The sequence below is a fragment of the Sander vitreus genome, chromosome 7 (genome assembly GCF_031162955.1).
Source record: "Sander vitreus isolate 19-12246 chromosome 7, sanVit1, whole genome shotgun sequence".
Classification (NCBI taxonomy): Eukaryota; Metazoa; Chordata; class Actinopteri; order Perciformes; family Percidae; genus Sander; species Sander vitreus.
In genome coordinates this window covers 16,929,921-16,953,651 of record NC_135861.1, presented here as the reverse complement: position 1 = coordinate 16,953,651, position 23,731 = coordinate 16,929,921, and the positions used below count along the sequence as shown (strand labels likewise).

Below are 23,731 nucleotides of genomic sequence, written 5' to 3'. Positions count from 1 at the left end.
TTTGATACAGAATATGTAGGAGAGCTTATCGGTTTCATTTAAAAAAAATAGTGAATTGGTAGATTAGACCGTGTTTTAAATGTGTAAAAAAAAGGACTCTGGACTTTAGCCAACTCTAATCAACTGCTGTTCCTCCACAGCCAATCGAATTTGTAAGAAAGGCTACAGGCGCTGCATGAATGGCCGCTGTATCGGTCACCAGTTCTGGTGTGATGGCACGGATGACTGTGGTGACCACTCAGATGAACTGCCCTGCAACAGTAAGCAACTTATTTTATAGCTGCAACTGATTGAAAAACCATTAGCTAAGCTTTTGATAGATGCACAAAGAGAAACCATGTTGGCCTGGTATCAGATTTTGCCCACACAACACTGATTCTTTTTTCCTCTTGCTCCCCATTTGTAAAACAAAAAACAAAAACTTGTGTGCATCCTGCAGTGACACTGTGCAAAGTAGGAGAGTACCAGTGCAAAGATGGAAGTTGCATCTCCAACTTCAGTCGCTGTGACCAGGTGGTCAACTGTGAGGATGCTAGTGATGAAATGAACTGCCGTAAGTAATCTACCATAATGATTTTAAAAAGATTGTTAAAGGGAAAAGCTGAGCTTTAACATGAATGAGATTACACGAGGGAAATGAACTTAATGGATTAGTTAAGATTTCTTTTAAGTTGGTTTTTAAAAGATTTTTCCATTTTTCTCAGAAACCACCGATTGCTCCCGTTTCTTCCGCCTGGGAGTGAAAGGAGTGTCCTTCCAGAGCTGTGAGAAAACTACTCTGTGTTATCTGTCCTCATGGGTGTGTGACGGCAACAATGACTGTGGAGACTTTTCAGATGAGAGAAACTGCCCAGGTTGTGTGCTTTGTTCACCTCTAAAATACTTTCGGCTTTTCTTGAATTGTCAGAGATTCTACATTATGTTTTCCTGTTGTCTTGCAGATAAAAGGAAGCTTAAATGTCCAGTCAACTTCTTTGCTTGTCCCAGTGGTCGCTGCATTCCTATGAGCTGGACCTGTGATAAGGAGAATGACTGTGAGAACGGAGCTGATGAGACGCACTGTGGTCAGTCTGCAAAGTTGTCCTCGAGTACCATTATTTTTTTCCCAAAAACACAAATCATACCAGAAAAAAAACTAGGCTTCCCACTGCACATGAAAAAACTTGCGGTTAGAGTAAGAGAAATATTTTTTTCTAAAATACTGAGCTCTCTTTGCCCTCCTTTTGCAGACAAATTTTGTACATCCTCCCAGTTTGAATGTGGGAACCACCGCTGCATTTCCAGCCACTGGGTGTGTGACGGCTCTGATGACTGTGGCGATGGATCTGATGAGGACCAGAAATGCAGTAAGTGACGTATTACTTACCTCACCAATGTAAAAATGCTTTCTCCCACGCGCAGTGGAGACATTTGACTGTATGCATATTATTTCCTGATGATATCATCATGTAACTTTCCCATAATGTTGTCACAGAATCCAAGACCTGCAGTCCCGAGGCTTTCCAGTGTCCCGGCTCCCACATGTGTGTGCCTCAACGCTGGAAGTGCGATGGAGACAAAGACTGTCCTGATGGAGCTGATGAGAGTGTCAAGGCTGGCTGCAGTGAGTGGGACAGTTCCAAAAAAACATGGAAAAATTGAAGAAAAAAAAACAAACAGAAACTCTTCCAACACAGTTCCATGTCCATTAACCATAGTGTTTTTTTCCACTTCCAGTGTACACCAACAACACTTGTGATGAGAATGAGTTCATGTGCCAGAACAGACAGTGTATCCCCAAGCACTTTGTGTGCGATCATGACATTGACTGCTCCGATGGCTCCGATGAATCCCCAGAATGTGGTGAGTGTGATCCTGGAAGAGAAATGCAGAAGGACTGAGCAGAAAGTTAGAAAAGTCTGACCACAAAATAGTAGTGATGGCCAAATGAAGCTTCATGAACGATTTTCTCTTTTTTTGTGAGCCCACTAGATGGGGCTCTCTCTTCAACAAAGGGTTGAAAACACACTGAATTGCCATTCCTTTAACATTTTTCTTTGAACAGAGAGCGCCATCTAGTGAGCTCAGAAAATAAAGAAAATGGTTCATGAAGCTTCATTTGACCATCACTACAAAATAGGTTGTGAGAGAATGTTCGTCATGATAACAATATCATATATTTATTTATTTATTTATTTATTTATTTATACAATCTTGGGTTGAGGCTAATGATAAACATACTCTCGTTCTGGTGTAGAATACCCAACATGTGGTCCAGATGAGTTCCGCTGTGCCAATGGCCGCTGCCTCAACCAGAAGAAATGGGAGTGTGACGGAGAGTTTGACTGTCAGGATGCTTCTGATGAAGCTCCCAAGAACCCTCGCTGCACTGACTCAGGTCGGGATTATAATCACCATTCTTCTCTTAATAACTTATATTTCTCTACCAACATAATGAAGTAAGAATCATATATATATATATATATATATATATATATATATATATATATATATATATATATATATATATATATATATATATATAGAAAAAAGGCAGCATCCTGTTTCAAAGTGACAGTAATTAACATGCCATTTGTCCATGATTTCAGAGAGGACATGTAATGAGTCAGCCTTCATGTGCCGTAATGGGAAGTGTTTGAATGAGACTCTGCTGTGTGATCGCAATGATGACTGCGGAGATGGCTCTGATGAACTCAACTGCTTCATCAACGAGTGTCTCAACAGTAAGCTGAGTGGCTGCTCGCAGCTCTGTGATGACCTCAAGATTGGCTTCAAGGTAAGCCTTCTAATTGGTTTAGTTTTAATGCTTCTCCCCCCTCCCCAATTTTTCACGAGCAACTAAAGGAAATCAAATTACTCTGTGAACTCACTGACTTTAATTGGCCAAGAAATAATGTGTCTTATACTTTAGGTACACAGTTACCTCACAGACAAATGGGGTATATGCTATTAATGGTGAGTTAGGGACCAGAAGTGAAAAGGTTGGGAACCACTCACTTCAGGCATGCGGTTATGTAAGACAAAAACATGTTTTGGCTCTCTTTGGTCGAAAGTAAGAGGCCAGACTTAGAACAGCTTGAACTCTGTGCGAACTCTCATGTCTGTGGTGTGGAGGCTGTGGTCAGAGCTTTATTTGAAAATGATAAGGAACGATTTGTACAGCGAAAGGATTCACTTTTATGGTGGTGGGGGTGTCAGTATAACTTCACTATCACGGATTTGCCCCTGTGTGTGATTTCCTTTGTGCACATACTGGCTTAGTATCCTGCAAAATTCCCACATATTTGCTGTGAAGGAATAGAATTTGGTGAGAGTGTGAGTTGGAGTTCTATTAAAACACAGATGTGCTTATGGCAAGTGACAGTTTAAGCTGATTTTGACTCGTAATGAATAAATGTTTTTTGCAATGCCTTGAGGAAAGCCTTAATACTATTATTAGTGTAGCATGGAGACTGTACCATTATCCTTCTTTTCAGTGTTTCTCTTGATTCAATGAGAAAGCTGACTAAATTGACCAAAATATTCTTCTTTAAAACCATGTATTTATTAAAGTTGTTTACAATCAAGCCACAAAAATACCTTAAAACATAATGACTTATTTTGAAAAAGTGTCCCCATATAAAAGAAATACAATAGTATGAAGCTTTGTAGTGATGGTCAAATGAAGCTTCATGAACCATTTTCTTTATTTTCTGAGCTCACTAGATGGCGCTCTCTGTTCAAGCAATAGTATGAAGCTACAACTTGTTAAATTAGCTGATCATAATGTAAATTAGTGAGCCACTGGTAAAGCTCATCTGCTCACCCTGACAGCCACACACCTCCAAAAATATGAACTAAGCTCAACACACTTACACCTGACTGTCCCTGGTCTCCCTGTTCCTCAGTTCTTTCTGTCTCCTTTGCCTGTGACATAGTGACGTTAGTATTTCCATAAGCACCCATTCTTATAGAGATGTTACCAAATTGTCTTGATATGAGGACTTATTGTACTTACTTGGCGCTCTGGTGTAAGCCTACTGAAAAAGGATCTTATGTCTGTTTTTCTTTTCTCTGTCATTTTATCTGGGCAACAACAACACAAATATGTGTTGTTGTTGCCCAGATAAATCTAATATATCTAAATATGAGTTAGTTTCATAGGTTCACCACGCCGTCATATTATAATTCTAAAATGATCTTGCGTCCTCCACATAAATATTAGGTTTCGTCTGGGACAGAGGATATATATTTAACTGATCAGCCACTTAACTTCATATTGAGCAAAACACAACTGTAGATCTTCAATATTAACCCTAATATCAGTTCACACACATAACGTTAGGCTTATCGCCGTGGTAACGTTAGTTGTAGTGGGTGCATTTCTATCAAACAAGCTATTAAACAAGCTAGGTAACGTTACATTGTATTACACTAACATAGCGACCTTCTTGTCATGACTAATTCATTAATTACTCAGCATAATTTCTAGTTGAGAAAAGAACAACTTCATCCGATGTTTAATGTGAATAAAATAGCCTTGAACCGCCTACTTACTACACTCCTGTCACTACCCGATGTGACTGTGAGTCGAGTGCAGATCCTGACGTACAGCAGGCAGTGGACCAAACCACTGTGAGGCAAGGGAGGGGGAACTCAAAATGTTTCTAAACTTAAAAAGCATTTTTTGGGGTTTGTATTGTTTTACTACTTACACAGATATTTTCATCATTATGTTATTTACAATACACAGCATTGTTTTAATGATATTTCTAGGGGGGGGGGACAACGTAGATGACCCCCCTGGGCCCTTGTAATTGGTCCAGACTAAATGTGGGAAGTGCCAGAACCCGCAGGCAGAGAGATTTTGACATATCTACTGTGCTCTTGGCCCCTTCAGTGCAGGTGTCATCCTGGTTTCCAGCTTAAGCGGGACGGGAAGACATGTGTGGATATAGATGAGTGCACAACCACCTACCCCTGTTCTCAGCGCTGCATTAACACACACGGCAGCTTCCACTGTCTCTGCGTGGATGGCTTTGAACTCAGCCCCAATGACCCCACCATCTGCAAGTCTACATCAGGTAAGGCGCCATGCTTGTGTGTGTTTTGCATTTTGCTGGTTGCTCATAGCCAATTCAATACTGACGCAAATGTTTTCTGTCTGGTATTTGTGTGTAGAAGAGGAGCCCTTCTTGATCTTTGCTAACCGGTACTACCTGAGAAAACTCAATCTGGATGGATCCAACTACACTCTTATTAAACAGGTGAAACCCCCAGTTCTCAGTTTGACCTACTGAAACACAAGGTTCCTATTGTTAGAGCTTTATTCACCTGTTAATACTGTTCTACCTCTGTTTTAGGGTCTGAATAATGCAGTGGCACTGGACTTTCACTATGCAGAGCAGATGATCTACTGGACAGATGTGACCACTCAGGGAAGCATGATCCGACGCATGCATATGAACGGCAGCAACATAGAGGTCAGTAAAAAAAACAAAAAACATCCTTTTAGCCAGCCAACACATTAAGCATAGTATTTCCTCCTTTTTATGGAAGTCTCTGACAGGAAACTTTATCATTGTCTAACCCTGTGACTGACTGCCGTGGCAGGTTTTGCACCGGACCTCCTTGAGTAACCCAGATGGCTTGGCAGTGGATTGGGTTGGCGGGAACTTGTACTGGTGTGACAAAGGCCGGGACACCATTGAGGTGTCAAAACTCAATGGGGCCTACCGGACTGTGTTGGTCAACAATGGCCTGAGGGAACCTCGCGCTGTGGCTGTGGATGTTCGCTATGGGTGAGAAGCACAGCTTGTATTAGGTTTCATCTAAACACTCTTATCTGATTATGGGAAATTTCATTTAGACTAACTATACTGTAACTATCTTTATCACCTGCTGGTTAGGTACCTGTATTGGTCTGACTGGGGTGACAACCCTCACATTGGGAGAATTGGGATGGATGGCACCAACAGAAGTGTCATTGTGGAGGATAAGATCACGTGGCCCAATGGACTAACCCTGGACTTCATCAATGACCGTATATACTGGGCCGATGCCAGAGAGGACTACATTGAGTTTGCCAGCCTGGATGGCACCAACAGACACACGGGTACCAGACCAGTTCACACTCTGACATGGATATCTTTTTCCAACTTGACTGGGTCACACTTTCCCAACTGATTTTCAACTGTGTGGGACTCCAGTTGCATGCATTGGTCTAAATATTGTTCTGTAGAAATATAAAATGTGTATGTGTGATTAAGTGTTTTTAGTAAGTAGAAAGTAACATTTAAATGAGAAGTTATGTAGGCAAGAAGCTGTTGAGTGCCACATTGTTGCATCTTCAAATTGAAACAGACAGAAAATACACCCAAGGCATTTATTGATCTTTTAAATAAAGCTGGTGAGGAACTGCTTTAAGTGGTTTTTATCTTGTCCACTTAACAGGAATAGGAGGATGTATGAAACCACACTGGTAGTAAAACAAGGAAATGCAGAAAGTGAATATTCAGCCGATTAGGTTTTGCTGTGGCTATATTTTGTTGGGTGACAGGCTAAGATAAGATGAGATAGACTTTATTAATCCCACACTGGGTAAATTCCTGTGCTGTCCTGTGCTAATGGGCTAGTCAGCTGTCTGAATGAGTTTCCGCTTGTCAAATAGTTTGGGAGCCACCAAGCGTAAGCAGGCAGGTCAGATGGTTGCCCTCTGGTCTGGAGTCCTACAGCACAGGCCCAGGGGACAGAAGTCCTTTTTGTTCTTACCAGTGAGGCCTCTTGCATATATGACGTCTGAATAGCGCTCAGTTGTTTAGCACACTCACTACAATAGTTGATATTGTCAGCCAACCAGGCGTCCAGAAGAATTGTGGAGCGCAGCCGAGTGTCTGTATTATTTCATTCGCTAAGCTCTGCTCAACACATATAGATGGTTATAGCATTCCATCATCCCTTAGATGAAGAATGTACAGACGTTGTACAGAGCGTTGTACTGTAAGTCTCCTACAAGTTTTGAGCATGCTGAGTGTTTCATCCAACACAATGTTCCAACAGCTAAACTACTATTTATACAAAATTACAATTCATAAAAGATATCTGTCTATTAACTTGTGGTGTTAGGAGTTATTCACCTATCCTTTGACACACACACACACACACACACACACACACACACACACACACACACACACACACACACACACCAGTATGGCCTTGTGTGTGTTTGTAGAACAAGACTTGGCTTGTTTGAATTCAGATAAAGATTGACCAAAGGGAGCTTCAAGCTAATCCGACTAATATCACAGTTCAACCTGATGTTGTAAAACTTCTCCCATCACATGATATGATATCAACATTTTAGTTGTTTAAAGCATCTTACTTATTAGATGACTGTGGTTTCAGTATTGATTATAACGACAATGATTTGAACTTGTGCCATGTGTGTCTTGTTGCATGTGCCGATTCATGCGTTTGTGAGGTACTGGGATTGCTGTGTTTTACAACAGTAACTAATGGTGTGTTTCAATAACGCACCAGCCTCAAATACTGAGAACAAACAGATACAATGACAAGAAAGTGGGAGCAGAAAAGATGCAAATAGAGTGTAAAGCCTAATGAGGTGTAGAAACCATTACATAACACACAGAGTGGAGCCGCTGTAGCTGTGCACCCCACCCTGCCTCTGTTTTACATTTGAGACATGCATTATGAATGGGAAAAGTCAGGTATTGTTTTTTCTCATATTAATTTAATTAGACAGTAGTTTTAATGTCGTTGTATGCACACTTCTCCACTTTTCATGCATACCTCAAGTTCATCTGTTTGGGAAGGCATAATGTTTACTATTGAAGAGCAGTTTGAAGCTAAAAAATATTATAATACAAAATAATAGATTGGTTTTTGGTCACAGAACTTCACTGATTAGTTATAGAAAGTCATTACTTAGGACAACAGATTTACTGTACCTAACAACTAATGAACAATGTGATTGAATGTTTGTCTGTTTGTTCAGTTCTCAGCCAAGACATCCCCCACATCTTTGCCATGACTCTGTTTGAGGAGCACATCTACTGGACCGACTGGGAGACAAAGTCCATCAACAGAGCTCATAAGTCTCTGGGTACCAACAAGACCACCCTGATCAGCACCCTGCATCGGCCCATGGACATCCACATTTACCATCCCTACCGCCAGCCCGAGGGTAAGAGAGACATTGTGGTTGGAAGCATGTAGAAATGAATATGTAAAGGTTTGGGAATTTGACAAAAAATAGCATGTACTACATCTCACCTTGTACACATGATTACATGTTACTGTGCATCCGCTGTGTATAATTGTCTTACATATGATATCCCATTGGAATAAATATACATGAACTGTTTTTTATGATATTTATTCCAATTCCAAAATTAAATTTCAAACAGATCTTACCTGCCTTTGTTGCAATATAATGTAACTGAACATCTACTCCAAGCAATACATTTGAAAAAGCATTAAACAGTGTTAAGGTATAGGGATTCATTGTATGTATTGATAAATATAAAGATGCAAAGAAAGGCACATTCTCTAAACACATAATTATAATTGTCCCTACTTTAATCCAGATATCTTATAACCTCAGTCTTGTACTGAAAAACATATCGGTGCAATCAGAGGTTAAAACATTTCCCCTCTTTCCATCCTCCCAGTGCTCAACCACCCGTGCCAGACAAACAACGGTGGCTGCAGTAACCTCTGCCTCCTCTCTCCTGGAGGAGGCTACAAGTGTGCCTGTCCCACCAACTTCTACCTGGCCAATGATCAGCGCACTTGCATGTCCAACTGTACAGCCAGCCAGGTAAGGAGGCTGTGTAAACATCATCATCAATGCGAATTTCGCTGAATGACTACAGTTGATAAGTGGATTTTCGTATCTCAATGTCTCGTTTGATAAACTCCTTATGCCTGGTGATTGTCTATTGACAGCTGGCTGGCTGCCCAGTGCTACAGTAGCTAGCTGAGAAGCTCTGGTGTTATGCCCTATCATCACCTATAATTTCCCTCTTCCTGCTGTAGTTTGTGTGCAAGAACGACAAGTGCATTCCTTTCTGGTGGAAATGTGACACAGAGGACGATTGTGGTGACAAGTCGGATGAGCCAGGAGACTGCCGTAAGTGTTTGAGAAAGATAATTAGGAGACGATAGTGTGTCACCTTCCTGTAACGTGTGTGTGATTCGTTTTGATCTGAACTCATGAGCATAAAAGGGACAATCCTGCAGGGAGGAGCTGAAGTGTTAAACAGTATTGTGGTGTAACTTTTTAGTGTGATGCTGAGAAACTGTAACTCTTTTTTTTTTTCATGACAGCTGATTTCAAATGCAGACCTGGGCAGTTTCAGTGTGGCACTGGAATCTGCACCAACCCTGCCTACATCTGTGATGGAGACAACGACTGCCAGGACAACTCAGACGAGGCAAACTGCGGTATGTCTCTTTTTTGTATACAATTATTAATTTCATCCTCAAATAATTATCTTACACATTTCATTTCCTGTATCCTACCTTGTCTACCATCACCACTTAGTTGCTCATATCTGTTGCTTGTTTTTCTGTTTGCCTGCCTGTGTAACTGCACCGCAGATATTCACGTTTGCCTGCCCAGCCAGTTCAAATGTTCCCACCCAAGCCGCTGCATTCCAGGCATCTTCCGCTGTAACGGCCAGGACAACTGCGGAGAAGGAGAGGATGAGAAGGACTGTCGTGAGTAGAAGCTTTTTTCTTTCACTTTGGTGCTTAATTTCACACAGTAACTATAAATCTTATTCCCTCCAACAGCCGAGGTCACGTGCGCACCCACCCAGTTTCAGTGTGCCATCACCAAACGCTGCATACCTCGTGTCTGGGTGTGCGACCGCGATAATGACTGTGTAGACGGATCTGATGAGCCCGCCAACTGCAGTAAGACTCCCATTTTATTTAGCATTTTGTTTATTTAGAGTCATCATAATCAGCTCTCAAATGTAACCGCCCCCAAATGTTTCCCTCTCCAGCCCAGATGACGTGTGGTGTGGACGAGTTCCGATGCAAAGACTCCGGACGCTGCATCCCTGCTCGCTGGAAGTGTGATGGGGAGGACGACTGTGGCGATGCGTCAGATGAACCAAAAGAGGAGTGTGGTAAGAATATTGGATATAGGAGGGTCTGGCGAGTCCACACAGCATTCCGGGATGGGAGAAAAAGATGCTCTGGTTTATTGGCATTTCTTTAAACCAATCACAATAGTCTTGGGAAGCGCTAGGTGCCGGACGGAGCAATGGTGCCTCTGCAAAATAGCCTCGGGAAGGAACTTGTTTTGGTGGAATGTGTACATTCAAAGGTTGTTTTAGTCATCCAACAGAAAACTCAGATTGGACAGATAGTCTAGCTAGCTGTCTCGATTTAGATCTGAGGAGCAGTTAACCACAGTCGTCATAGGCTGAAATGAGGGACATCTGCCGGAATATCCCGCAGTATCTGAACAATCCCAGAAATGAAAAGTCGTCGATATAGACTAAAATTAGACAGATGCCACTGAAGAGGCATTTGTTTCACTGATGTTTCCAAATTGCACTGAATTATTTCTCTTTTTATGTTATTGACTAACATTTTCAATGATTTGTACAGCTGAGAGGACATGTGAGCCGTACCAGTTCAGATGTAAGAACAATCGCTGTGTACCGGGCCGCTGGCAGTGTGACTACGACAACGACTGTGGGGACAACTCAGATGAAGACAAGTGCAGTAGGTGTCCCTTTTTAGCTTGGAGACAACGCCTGCATACTGTCAGCATTATCTCACCTGGTCCAGTGTCACTTACACTCATGCCTTGTCCACTGGTAGAATACTCACTTTGCACCTTAAACCTGTGCATACTAAGTCACTCTTTCGGCACTAACATCCATTCTCTGTCATTTCTGATGCATTTCACTTCATCTGTTATTTGTTTCATTTCATACTGACCTGTTGGCATGAGCCAGAGGTAAGTGACTCCACCTTCATATGTCACCTCTCTGCTGTGTCTCCACTCTCATGCTCCTGTCCATGTGATCCCCACCCACCTGTGAGAGTATGCAAGCTGAGCTCTAAATAGATTAATTTTGTAACATTGCTGTTCTTTTTCCCCTTTGTAATGAGATGCCACTGCTTAAGACTTTAATTTAGTCTTTAATGCTATCTTTGATTAGATACAAATATAACACATGGAAACAAATGTATAACTCAAATTAAATCAGGTATATTGAAAATACATTAAAATGAACATAACAGTGGCGCGCCTTGGTAACTCACCTGGTAGAGCGTACGTCCCATGTACTGTCTGCGGCCTAGTCCGCGCCGCAGCGGCTGCAGGTTCAATTCCGACCTGCGGCCCTTTGCTGCATGTCATTCCCCCTCTCTCTCCCCTTTCATGTCTATGTTGTCATATCAAATAAAGGCTTAAAACACCAAAAAACTTTAACATTGAGACTTATTGAGCTCCTTTCATTCTCTCACATCACCTCCTGCAGCATCTACAGTCTTCTTCTGTGGTTGTTTCAACCCTTATCCTGTTTTGTGCTGAAGGCTAAGATAGCAACCTTGTATAACCTTGCGTTATGTCACTGACCTTGTCTTTCTTCTTCTGTAGTGCCTCGACAATGTTCAGAAAGTGAGTTTGCCTGCACGAACGGCCGCTGTATTGCTGGGAGGTGGAAGTGCGATGGAGACCATGACTGTGCTGATGGATCTGATGAGGTGCAGAAACCTTATATTTGGGTTTCCTTTAAATAATATCTTGTATTTATCTGGAAAGATAGTTGAATTGTTTGGGTTCAGTATTATTGTAAGTATAAAAGCTGATTCTGCTGGCTGTGATGTTTCTTCAGAATGGCTGTGATCTGAAGTGTGACAACGACCAGTTCCAGTGTAAAAACGGACACTGTATTCCCATCCGCTGGCGGTGTGATGCTGACCCTGACTGTATGGACGGCAGCGATGAGGAGAATTGTGGGAGCGCTGGTAAGCGTGTTTGAGTTTGTAAAAGCTGTTTTGAATTGTATTACTTATTAATTTGTACTACTATTACAAGTGCTTGTTTGTGTTTTCTCTGCCTTGAATAATTTCTTTCCGTTTTTCTCAGCTGGGCGTCACTGCCCTCTGGATGAGTTCCAGTGTAACAACACTTTGTGTAAACCCCTCGCCTGGAAGTGTGATGGGGAGGACGACTGTGGGGACAACTCTGACGAGACACCCGAAGAGTGCCGTGAGTACAGGCTTGTAAATCACACACGTGTTGAATGTCTGTCAGTCTTCATTTTTTGTCCTGACCTGTCCTCTTTCTCTATTCGGCTTTTAGGGAAGTTCCAGTGTCCTCCCACCAGAGCGTTCCGCTGCCAAAACGACCGTGTATGTCTGCAAGTGTCAAAGAGGTGTGATGGTGTCAATCACTGCAGCGACAACGCAGATGAACTGAACTGCCGTAAGTTGTGGAGTCATTCGAATTGCTGTGAAATCCCCTCCTTCCTCAACTTTGAGGAGATTGCTGACCTGTGTGTGTGTGTGGTGTTATGTGTCTACAGAGGTCCCTCCAGTTGTTCCCACATGTGAGAAGGACGAGTTCATGTGTGCCAATGGAAGATGCATCAGCTCCACTTTGCGCTGTAACTTCTTTAACGACTGTGAGGACTATGGCTCTGATGAGATCAACTGCAAGACAGGTGGCTCATGTCAAAACTGATTTCTATATTATGTCTTAACACAGATCTGATGTTTCAAATGTTTAGCATTAATCAGAAGCACTTAGATTTTAGAATCCACTCATGTTTATGACTTATGTTTGTGTTTAGACACCAAACTAAATGACTGCAGGAGTAACAGGACTCAGTGTGGTGATGGAGACGAGGCCCACTGTGTCATCAACGGAACAGACTCCTTCTGCTCCTGCAAACCAGGCTTCCAGAAGACAGGACACCACACCTGTGGAGGTACACATGCACAAAACACTGCACCCGACAAATGATAACTTGCTTCAAATATTTAAACACTTTGGAGGCGATCAGCTGGGCTGTGATATTTTTCTATTTAATATTTTCCTCTGGCTGTCTGTTTTCTCAGATAAGAATGAGTGTCTGCAGTTCGGAGTGTGTTCGCACATCTGCAACAACACTAAAGGCTCCTACAAATGCAGCTGCCACAAGTACTTCACCAGGATCAATGACACCTGCAAGGCTGACAGTGAGGACCAGAACTGCATCTGTTTTATATGCTGCTTATCCTTTTAGGCTACTTTTTAAAACCATCATACCATTTCCTAAAAATAGTTAATTTTAGTTCAAAGGCCATCCTTGTGAATTTGTATCCACTCCTTCCAGGCATGAACAGCAGTCGACAGATTCTCTACATAGCCGACGACAATGAAATCCGCAGCCTGGACCCCGGCATGCCCAACTGGCGCTATGAGCAGACCTTCCAGGGCGATGCCAGCGTGCGTATTGATGCTATGGACCTGCACGTCAAGACCAACCGCATCTTCTGGACCAACTGGCACACGGGCCGCATCTCCTCCTATGAACTTCCAGGACCGTCCACATCATCATCCTCCTCGAATGAGGGCAGGATCACAAACCTGCAGGTAATGCTGGTTAAATGTGTGCAGACACACAAACTCTTAATCATACTTTTACAAACACGTGCTATGACCACTTCTCTGCTCGTATCCAGATCAAAGAGCTGAAGATGCCTCGTGGGATAGCAGTGGACTGGGTTGCTGGTAATCTGTACTGGACCGACTCTGGTCGAGATGTAATCGAAGTGGCTCAGATGTCAGGCCAGCATTGCAAGACCCTCGTCTCTGGCATGATAGACGAGCCTTACGCCATTGTAGTGGATCCACAGAGAGGGTAAGAGAGAGTGTTGAGTTCTCTGATGTTGGCTTTAGGGCGACAATCCTATACAATATATGATTTCTTTCGTCATATGTTTTGCAATTGCGTGTTCCAACTCTGTGTTTCCCTTCAGTACCATGTATTGGGCAGACTGGGGGAACCACCCTAAAATTGAGACAGCTGCCATGGACGGCACTCTGAGACAAACTCTAGTTCATGAGAACATTCAGTGGCCCACCGGTCAGTATTACATTAGCATTGTATGATTTATCTTAACCCTGACATGCATGTTCTTTCTTAGCAACTTCCTGCTCCACATTCAAAGTTAGACGGCTTTTATTCTTGGGAGCTGTCAAGCAGAATGACAGCATTTTATTCTATATAGGTTGTCATGTCTTTTTCATCAAGGCTCTTCCATTCTGTCTCTACAGGTCTGGCTGTGGACTACTTCAACGAGCGTCTTTACTGGGCAGATGCTAAACTCTCAGTGATAGGCAGTGTTCGTCTGGATGGCTCTGATCCTGTCATTTCTGTCTCTGGCATCAAAAACAGTTGAGATGTTTCTACACTCAAAAACAAAACTGGGATACATGAAAGAAATCTGACGATAAAATGTTCCCTGCGGACGTTTCTCTTTTTAACCCATTTCTCTTTGTTTCCCAGACCTGCTCCATCCATTCAGCATAGATATCTTTGAGGACTACATATATGGGGTCACCTATATCAATAACATTGTCTTCCGGGTCAACAAGTTTGGCAAAGGCCCCATGGAGAATCTCACCACAGGCATCAACCATGCTACTGACATTGTCCTCTACCACCGTTACAAGCAGCCAGAGAGTGAGTGTCAAACATACTGTGTCTTGCTGTTCTACACATACAGTATACTGTTATCTACATCCTGAAAATCATAAGATGCATATAGTTTGAAATTGTATAAATGAATACAACTGGGTTTATATATTTCATGCCGTTTTTCTTATTGGATGTCTTGTGTCTCTCTGCATCAGTGACTAACCCATGCGACAGGAAGAAGTGCGAGTGGCTGTGTCTGCTCAGCCCCAGTGGACCTGTGTGTACCTGCCCCAACAACTATGTGGCCGACAATGGTACATGCGTGGAGAGACAGAGCCCCACCCAGGCACCATTCTGTAAGTCTGCAGATACAGCACACCAGTGTACACTTACAGATATGTCAGCAGTAGAGCAACAGCGCTACTTTCAAACTCCTGGGTGGTTTTCATCTGGGAGGCTTTACATTAAGATGTTGCATACAAAATGTTGGTTCATGATGGAATTGCATGCCCCCACCCACCCCCAACTCCTTCACAGCTCCCCCCTCAGGGCCCTGCGATATTCCGTGTCAGAACGGTGGCAGCTGCTTCCTCAACGCCCGCCAAGTGGCCAAGTGTCGCTGCCAGCCCAGCTACACCGGAGAGAGATGTGAGATCAACCAGTGTAGGGACTACTGCAAGAACGGAGGCAAATGCAGTGCTTCTCATACAGGTAAGAGCATGGCCTTTGTACTGATTTTGTTACACCGTTAGTGGGAGTACCATAATCTGTTGGGAGGTTAATAAATAGGCACTTTTCCTTGTGGGAAAATGTCTCTTAACTAGCAAATTATTAAGTGAAATAAACATGTTATGGCAAATTTTATGTGAAATGATAATTATTTTCTAGCAAGTAATTTATGCCAATGATGGCAGCTGAGCAAACATGTTTTATGTTTTCCTGAAAATCGTTAGTTCAATTTTCACCCATCCTTTCCATGTCTGTGAAAGCTCTTTGGAGTATTTATTAGTAGCAGTAATCCCATGCCTAAATGCTGCAGCAGAGAGGACATAAGCAGGTGATTTCCAAAAATCACCAACTTTCATTCTATGCTAGTTCTGCATTTATTTTACAATGTGTAAAATCAGTGTACATTTCTAGTAACAGTAAAGTAAAATTGGGCGAAATGATAAAATTCTAAATTCTGTAAGGGACGTCAGTTGTTGAGATACATTAGCTACAGCCTTTGTGAAAGCAATTGTAGTTGTATTAATATTTGTCTCAAATTCTTTTGAACTCTTAATTCATATCTTACCTGTGTCCCAGGTGCCCCAACTTGCAGATGCCCAAAGGGCTTCACAGGGCCCAACTGTAACCGCCACACTTGTCAGGACTACTGCCTGAACGGAGGCAACTGCTCAGTCAACATGGGCAACCAGCCAACCTGCAGCTGCCCGTCAGAGTACCGGGGAGACCAGTGCCAGTACAGTAAGTTGCAGCATTGTCAAATGTTGCTACATTGTTAATTGACAAAAAAATGACATCTGTAAAAAAAATCTACTTTTAAATAAATTATTTATAATTGTACCGGGGAAGAACGTCTACATCTATGACAGTTCTTTGTACTTCTCACACGTCTTCCTTCCTGTCCTCAGCTAATTGTGAAGGGTTCTGTCACAATGGTGGAACCTGCTTACAAACCTCCAATGGCACCAAACTCTGTCTGTGCACCACTCAGTACATTGGACACCAGTGTGAGCTGGACAAATGTCTATTCTGCGGAACGGGCAAGTGTTTGACTGCGTCCTCAGGCGAGGTTTCCTGCAGGTAGGAACACTGTGGACAACGTGGACTCTACACAAAATAAATTGAACTTAGATTTGTAAATATTCATTAATATAATCTATGCACATCACGCATTTTACAGGTTACATTGATTTATAGCACCCAGATTTGATTGACATTAATCCTGCTATATCAGGACTCTGAGGGGATTTTATTGAGCAACATAATTATTTGTGTGTGTGTGTGTGTGTGTGTGTGTGTGTGTGTGTGTGTGTGTGTGTGTGTGTGTGTGTGTGTGTGTGTGTGTGTGTGTGTGTGTGTGTGTGTGTGTGTGTGTGTGTAGCTGTCCCAACGGTCAGACCCAACCCAGCTGCTATTCCTGTTTGAACTACTGCTCAAATGGACAATGTTCAGTTGACACTCGTACCCTGCTGCCTCAGTGCAAGTAAGATATGATACCCAATCCTCCCACATTACCACACTGTCTCTGTCTTTTTCTGGCTTTCAACTTGCCTACACAGGTTTCATGCCAATTCCCTTTAATTCCCATATACTGCGTACAGATCAGTCCACAGTGTGTAAATGGACTACACTGCTCAGACACTGTGAGTTTTTTAAGAACAATTATTAGTTATTTGCATATGCATTTTCTGATATTCTGTTTGTAAATCAATTGTAAATGAATTATTTTAATATTCCAGGTTATAATTTGCAGAAATTATTTATTAGTTTGTATAAATGTTTTAGGGGAAGTGGAAGATATCCTGTGACTGAATGGATTAATAGATGTGTTTATTGCTAAAACATCATTAGACTCTCCTCTTTACCCTGACTATAATGTTATCTATGATACAGATTAAAAGTAGAAATAACAATTTCCAGGTCTCTCTCTCACACACACACACACACACACACACACACACACACACACACACACACACACACACACACACACACACACACACACTCTGTAACTCTGTCTTATTGTGTGTCCAGGTGTCCTGTAGAATGGAGGGGATACAGATGTGAAATTACAGCAGCTTCTATGGATTCTTCTGCTTCCAGTGGAAGTAAGTCACTTGACATCAGTCAGAGAGTCTTGTTAGTACTACATGTACTTTGGTCCTATTTGCTCACATTATTTGCTCACTCGCAGGTACTGCCTCCGTTGTCATCCCAGTACTTCTGCTGCTGTTGCTGGCACTGCTGGTGGTTGGTGCCATCTTGTGGTACAAGCGGAGAATGCGCGGGTGAGTCCTCGTTTCAGAGACTTTAGATTCAAACTCCCATTTTTCATCTGTTCCTCACACACTATCTTACCTTTTGATAACCATCTATTTCCTGTCTCCCAGGTCTCTATGGCCAGGCAAATCTCGTTCTCAGTGCTCGCGGTAACTTATAGGGTTACATAATTCACCTGTTGACCCAAAGATCCTGTCCCCTCCCTTCCCTAGTATCCAGTCAGATTAGCCATGCTGTTTGTCAATCCATTTGTCCACTTTGTTGTTCATTGTAGAAATCTTGTCCCTGCCTGCCATCTCCTGTTTGCCACCCACTGGGTTTCCCACCCAGCAACACCGTGGTGTATTGACTCTTATCTGAAGTAGCTTAGCTGGTGATGTACAAGCAATTGAACTGTTTCGTCCTTCTTGTGTATCCATACCATCCCTTGTTTACATGTGTAAATGTTAGGCTTACAATATGTGCTTGCATAGTAAAATATACAACAGTGCATCTATGAAAAATGTTTATGTGCTTGCAAACAGCCGAATATTTGCAATGTGAAATTCCAGCATTCACATGCTGCAGTATATTCTCTGGGTTTGATCAAATGACCTTTTGTCAAAAGCTCATTTGACAACCTTTAATAAATGTTGTCGTGATTTTGTGAATGGTATGTTGCTGTTGCTGAGTCGGTACCTGGTTTGATACTTTTCAAGCGAATGTGACTATTTAATTTAAGGTTTATCCCAAAAAATAGTTATTTTTAATTTCTTAGAAGTTAATCAGTTTGTTTACCTTTGTCTCTCTGCAGTGCAAAGGGCTTCCAGCACCACCGAATGACAAATGGAGCCATGAATGTTGAGATTGGGAACCCTGCTTATAAGATCTATGAAGGAGATCCTGATGATGACGCTGGGGAGCTCCTGGATTCGGACTTTGCTTTGGACCCAGACAAGGTAACACGGCTAAAAGCACCCTTATATAAATGGTCTGTTCACAGAAAACATATCTTCTCACTTCTTCCTCCTAGTGGTAAATAGTCATGCAGATAGTTTGAGTATTATGTTACTAAATTAGAACATTTCTGCGTGTGGAATTTCATTTTTGGTAAAAAAAAAAAAAAAGTAGTTCCAATGAAAACTGTTCTGAGAGAGGCCTTTGAATTATCCAGAGTAACCAGGATATTGTTTTGGAAAGACACACTCAGTGCTTTGACCCCGGTTTCTCTTGGGGTGGTAGCAGAAATATTGGACTCAAATATGTCAAACCTGGGCTAGTAAGACCTGTTACTACCCCGCTTGGGTGGAGGTAACAAAGTAGAAAAAAAGTTAGGTGAACCAAATTGAAGTTTATTAAGCAAAGTAATTAAAGAAGAACAAAGTGGTGTGGGGAGGCTCGGCTCCTGCTGAGTATGCTGGCTGAGTAAGGGGGAGAGAGGCTGAGGTGGAAGAAGGGTCTTTTGAAGTCTTGTTAGGTGCTACTGATTGATCAACAGCAATTGATTGGCTGGACTTACTGAACCAAAGAACCAGAGCAGACAGACATACTATACAACATAATAAACACTATAGGACATATCAAGTCAAATAACAAAGCAAAACTATCTACAAGGCTTCTTAGTGGTAAACGGGAAAATGTGTGGGTGTTATTTGGGTGAAATGGCAAAATCTTTTTTTGTAATTTGAATGACCTTTTCAAGCACAAAATACAGTGAATGCTGCTTTCACACGTAAATAATCTCTGCCTTTCTTGTGTCCTTTGAGTCACCATGTAATTTTCTTTGCTCTGCAGCCCACCAACTTCACCAACCCCGTGTATGCCACCCTGTACATGGGTGCCCACAACAGCCGCAACTCTCTGGCCAGCACAGATGAAAAGAAGGAGCTTCTCTCCCAGGGCGACGAGGACATGAGTGACCCGCTGGCGTAGAGCTTGGCATGAATTGAATTCTGCCAACTTTGCCCTGCCCAACCCAGTGCTGAGCTCTCATCTTATGCCTTTACCAACTGAAAAGAAAAGCAACAAAAAAAAGAAAAGCGAGAACACTGTATAAAATGTATAAAATGAAGGACTACTTTTTTAAAGTGATTGCAGTATTATATTTTGTTCTTTGACAAAAACATCCTCTGGTGACGAAAAGGAACCATTTTATAGACAGTTATTCAGTTCTTCTTTTAAATTTTGCTCACCTCCCCCTCACAATTCTCCCTCCCCTCTCACACATATAGCCACTACCTCTGTGCAAATGGAAAAGATTGAGGGATACAAATGGCAGTGGAACAATTTTTATTTTTTATTTTTGTATGAATTGTATAGGGGAGGGAAAAAAAGAATATTGTTCCATCCTAGAAAACGTTGCCAAGTCTTTGTTGTTCACGAAAGAGAGGAGAAGTGTCAGTGCTCACTACGAATGCTTCCTGGATGCTGGTTCAACTCAGTCTTTCACATTATGTGTATGTTTGCTGCTGGAGGTCTAAAGGGAGACTGAGGCTGGCAGAGTACACATGGAGGACTCTGCATCTGAACTACATTCAAGTGATTGTCTTTTACCTCCTTGCACAGAACTAAAGTTATATATATATTTGCATATATATAAACCTATTAACAACAAGTGTCTTGAAAATATACCCAGGAATACAAACATCAGTAACAAATAGCGGTCTGTACTTTTGAACAGTTTTTTTTTTGTTTTTTTTAAGTCATTGTATTATTGACATACTTTGTGTCAACAATGAATGAGTCAATGGCAGTGTGCGAGTGTGCTGGATGAAGATGATTGTAACAAAGTCCACATTCCGGGATGAAAAGTCTGGGATGGATGATATCTGTGGCCTTGGTTTAGCCTACTGCAGGACACTCTGGACAGGAGTCGGATTTTGCTCTGAAACCGTTCTAGAAAGTTGTATTTAGGAGTGATGGCAAGTTTCTTTGAATTTTCCGGTCATCACTTAAAAACAATCTGCGGCGAATATTTAGCTGAGAATCTTTTGCATTTGGCTTTTGTTCTTTGTCTTTTGATTGTAAATGTCCTTTCAGGAAAGTCCGGGGAGACAGTTTGATGGTACGTACTTTTGTGCGAGATCAAGGTTGTTGTTGTTTTTTTTGTCTTATTTTCTTTAATTGATTGTATGTAATTACATGGACGTATAATTTAGGTTAATGCTCATTGTTAAGTGCATTCCCAGGAAGGGGACTGATGAGCTTCCTGATAAGCATTCATTCCTTTGTTAATTTCTTTGCCTTGCTGCTAATGCTAACCATCTGTGTCAGTCAAACTGTTTTTTAGTCTTAAAAGTGTTGCTCTCTCTGTGTCTCACTGCTCACCACGCTGCTTTAACTGAGCTTATCAGACATAACTGCCATATCACTCTGCATGGTGCTCTCACACACCCATCCTAGAGGGAAAATCTTGCTTTGCCCCTCACTTGTTAACAGTATTCATCACGTTTTATTTTATTTTTTTTTACATCATGCTCTGTTAGATTATTACCCGACCATGTAAATTAGAACAATCATTTTTCAGTTGGAGAATTTCTTTTGTTGGCAAAAACCCACATGGATATTTGTGGTTCTGATTGTTTTTTGATTCTATTTCTTTTTGATATACAAAATTAAATGGATTTTTATAGTAGAAATGTACGGTGGCTCTGTCCGTCATTTGGAGAGATGAGAGGGAAAGCAATCACTTATTATTTCTGGCTGGAGTACATCATAAGTGAACATCAAGTATCCTTTAAAAAAGAAATAAAACATGTAGTAATCACTTATTTTGAAATTTGCTTCATCAAAGAAAGATCAGCCTTTGTTTTCATACTTGCATAATTCATCTTATTTATTAAACAGGAAGTGTCATCTTCCAGTCAATGGACAATATCATGGATAATTTCTTCTAAAAAGTCAATTTCTTGATTTAAATGTACATTAATATTAATGTCCACACCACGGAAAGAATAGTGTCTCATACAATGTTGAGCCAAATTAAGTAGTGTAAAGATGTATCGGCCCCTTTTGTGCCAATGTCATGTAAGTTTCAATAGCTGTTAGGAGGAAACACATAATCTCTATTAAAACAGAGAAGATAAAAAGCTTAAAACATAAGACCTCATAGAATGGGAACATCCTTCATTCCATCACCACTTCTATAGCAGGTTAACGTAATCTGGGCCATTAATCAGCAGTCCGTGTGGAATCTTCTTCATACATTTGTCACTTCCGAAATGTCACTTAAAGTGTGCGGGAAGTGTTGTCAAGGCGTATAACATTCAGATTTAAGAACTACTTGGACAAGGCACAAAGAAATGTCAATTGTGAGCTTAAAGACACTAGAGAGGTAAATAAAATGAGTAATCTTCAAATCATTATTCCCCTTGCCTTCTAGCTGTAAGACTTTAAAGCTTGAAATTTCAACCTCTGCATATTGTCAGTATTATAAGACTGATGTTATAGAACAAGGCAATAAAAAATACAATCTTTTACAATTGAAAGATGTAAAACAAACAAATTATGGCTGACTTGTGAGAAATAACACTGTTTACACACAAAAGGCACTTTTTAAGCAAAACAAGAGACATTGGAGAAATTTTGGTTTGACTAGCTGTCCAAAAGAATCGATGGTCTTTCCTCCCAGATACATATGACTGAAATCTAAATTATCAATATTAAGTCTTGATTGAATGTGTTTATACTTGGCTTAAAGTTAGGAAACAGTCCCCAAATGTCTCATTATAATATTGAAGCTTCTCTGTTATTTGGAAGAAGGTTTTGCAAGTCTCTTCAAGGCAAACATCCCAGCAGCAGAGAAGGCATCTTCCCCTGGCTGGCTCCCAGTCTAAGTCCTGCTACGACTGCATAATCTGGGGAATAAGATCCACATGCTGGCAGGCGCTTGTTAGTGAACGCAAAGTTCTTCCTGCTTTTGTGGTCCGCCAGTCCTCACCTCACCTGTTTTGTAGTCGTCCTCCGACTGGTCTGCTTGGCAACAGAGAAGGGAAAGTCTTGCATTTGCAGTGAGACAGGAGTAACCCATTGTGCTTCTGTAATGATGCCTGCTCACTTAAAGTGGCTGTAAAGGGCCGCCATAAATAAATAAATTACCCAGCTATAACAAGGGCTCTGTCCTGTCCCTCTCAGTCTTTGTGATCTGCAGCCTCAGGGTTGAAATGGACCATCGGGACACAGGGAGGGAGGTTATAGTGGGGAGAGGAGTATAAGTGACCAATAAGTGGTTTAGGGTCTCTTCCAACCGCTCCGGATCAACGCGTCAGCTCGCAGGAAAGGCTGGTTTCGGAGATCTGTGAGTAGGCATGGAGAGAGGGGTGAGAGACAGGGGGGCACACATGTTAGAGGACCCAGAGGTCAATCTGCAAACTTGCTTCTACTATTTCCCTTACTTTTGCAGTGCTAAGAGTGTGTTTAAGCCACAAATGTAGAGGACATACACTCAGTTGCAAGTTTATCAGCTACACGTAATTACGTGACGTGTTTCTATTATTTTGCCCTCCCCCCATTTATATGAATAAGGGTAGACTAAACAGAAACACCTCTCATGCAATACAGTTCAACAGCGCCACAAACATCCTCCAACATTATCAAACAGTTGACTCAACAAAAACTGAACATTATAAACCCCAGGAGTTATTGCTGGACTGTTGCATTAGTTAAAGCTATGTGTACCTAATAAACTGGCAACTGAGTGTATATTTGTATATTTCATTCAAACAATTGTAAAAACTCTGCAAAACGTCTGCAGGTAAACTTTGTTTACTGTGTATTAGAAATATAAAATTAGCAAATAAGTGCATAAACAATACAGACTGAATGGCACAGTCCCATAACCTTGCATTTCAACTTGTAGAAGTGATACACAAAACAGTGAAATTCAAGGCTTTGGGAATGCAGTTATGGCAACTTTGTAAAACTAATAATGCAGCAGTAAAAGTAGCCATCATTATTACAGTTACAGTACAATGGTCAACAAGCTCTTCAAATTGTTGAGCAAAAATCAAGCTGGCAGTGTCTAAAGTAACAGAAAACCTTTCAGCTCTGTAAAAATAATTTGAATACAGACAGTGTTCATGTTAATCTGA

The 23,731-nt window shown here is 41.6% G+C and overlaps 2 protein-coding genes across 6 annotated transcripts in view; one reads left to right on the top strand and one right to left on the bottom strand.

The window, feature by feature from the left end:
* lrp1ab (low density lipoprotein receptor-related protein 1Ab) overlaps positions 1-21,284 on the top strand; it is a 92,927-nt gene extending 71,643 nt beyond the window's left edge. Inside the window, exons 47-89 of the mRNA XM_078255014.1 lie at positions 141-260; positions 440-553; positions 705-854; positions 942-1,064; positions 1,230-1,346; positions 1,475-1,603; positions 1,717-1,842; positions 2,237-2,377; positions 2,589-2,776; positions 4,880-5,063; positions 5,161-5,246; positions 5,343-5,462; positions 5,593-5,780; positions 5,889-6,094; positions 7,997-8,185; positions 8,673-8,821; positions 9,040-9,133; positions 9,331-9,447; positions 9,604-9,723; positions 9,799-9,921; positions 10,014-10,139; positions 10,627-10,743; positions 11,627-11,733; positions 11,865-11,997; positions 12,119-12,241; positions 12,335-12,457; positions 12,558-12,695; positions 12,825-12,962; positions 13,093-13,212; positions 13,350-13,609; positions 13,699-13,877; positions 13,996-14,102; positions 14,294-14,413; positions 14,526-14,702; positions 14,873-15,013; positions 15,195-15,368; positions 15,963-16,124; positions 16,292-16,463; positions 16,765-16,866; positions 17,418-17,491; positions 17,578-17,671; positions 18,457-18,601; positions 19,437-21,284. Coding sequence (XP_078111140.1) covers positions 141-260; positions 440-553; positions 705-854; positions 942-1,064; positions 1,230-1,346; positions 1,475-1,603; positions 1,717-1,842; positions 2,237-2,377; positions 2,589-2,776; positions 4,880-5,063; positions 5,161-5,246; positions 5,343-5,462; positions 5,593-5,780; positions 5,889-6,094; positions 7,997-8,185; positions 8,673-8,821; positions 9,040-9,133; positions 9,331-9,447; positions 9,604-9,723; positions 9,799-9,921; positions 10,014-10,139; positions 10,627-10,743; positions 11,627-11,733; positions 11,865-11,997; positions 12,119-12,241; positions 12,335-12,457; positions 12,558-12,695; positions 12,825-12,962; positions 13,093-13,212; positions 13,350-13,609; positions 13,699-13,877; positions 13,996-14,102; positions 14,294-14,413; positions 14,526-14,702; positions 14,873-15,013; positions 15,195-15,368; positions 15,963-16,124; positions 16,292-16,463; positions 16,765-16,866; positions 17,418-17,491; positions 17,578-17,671; positions 18,457-18,601; positions 19,437-19,574 — 5,954 coding nt within the window. The 3' untranslated portion in view covers positions 19,575-21,284. The remainder of the gene's footprint in view (positions 1-140; positions 261-439; positions 554-704; positions 855-941; positions 1,065-1,229; positions 1,347-1,474; positions 1,604-1,716; positions 1,843-2,236; positions 2,378-2,588; positions 2,777-4,879; positions 5,064-5,160; positions 5,247-5,342; positions 5,463-5,592; positions 5,781-5,888; positions 6,095-7,996; positions 8,186-8,672; positions 8,822-9,039; positions 9,134-9,330; positions 9,448-9,603; positions 9,724-9,798; positions 9,922-10,013; positions 10,140-10,626; positions 10,744-11,626; positions 11,734-11,864; positions 11,998-12,118; positions 12,242-12,334; positions 12,458-12,557; positions 12,696-12,824; positions 12,963-13,092; positions 13,213-13,349; positions 13,610-13,698; positions 13,878-13,995; positions 14,103-14,293; positions 14,414-14,525; positions 14,703-14,872; positions 15,014-15,194; positions 15,369-15,962; positions 16,125-16,291; positions 16,464-16,764; positions 16,867-17,417; positions 17,492-17,577; positions 17,672-18,456; positions 18,602-19,436) is intronic.
* A 162-nt stretch (positions 21,285-21,446) lies between these two features.
* fmnl3 (formin-like 3) overlaps positions 21,447-23,731 on the bottom strand; it is a 32,725-nt gene continuing 30,440 nt past the window's right edge. For all 5 annotated transcript variants that reach the window (XM_078255016.1, XM_078255015.1, XM_078255018.1 and 2 more), the window contains one exon: positions 21,447-22,936. Coding sequence is in view for 1 of the 5 variants with exons in the window: in XM_078255017.1 (XP_078111143.1) it covers positions 22,872-22,936 (65 nt within the window). In the remaining 4 variants the exon portion in view is untranslated. The remainder of the gene's footprint in view (positions 22,937-23,731) is intronic.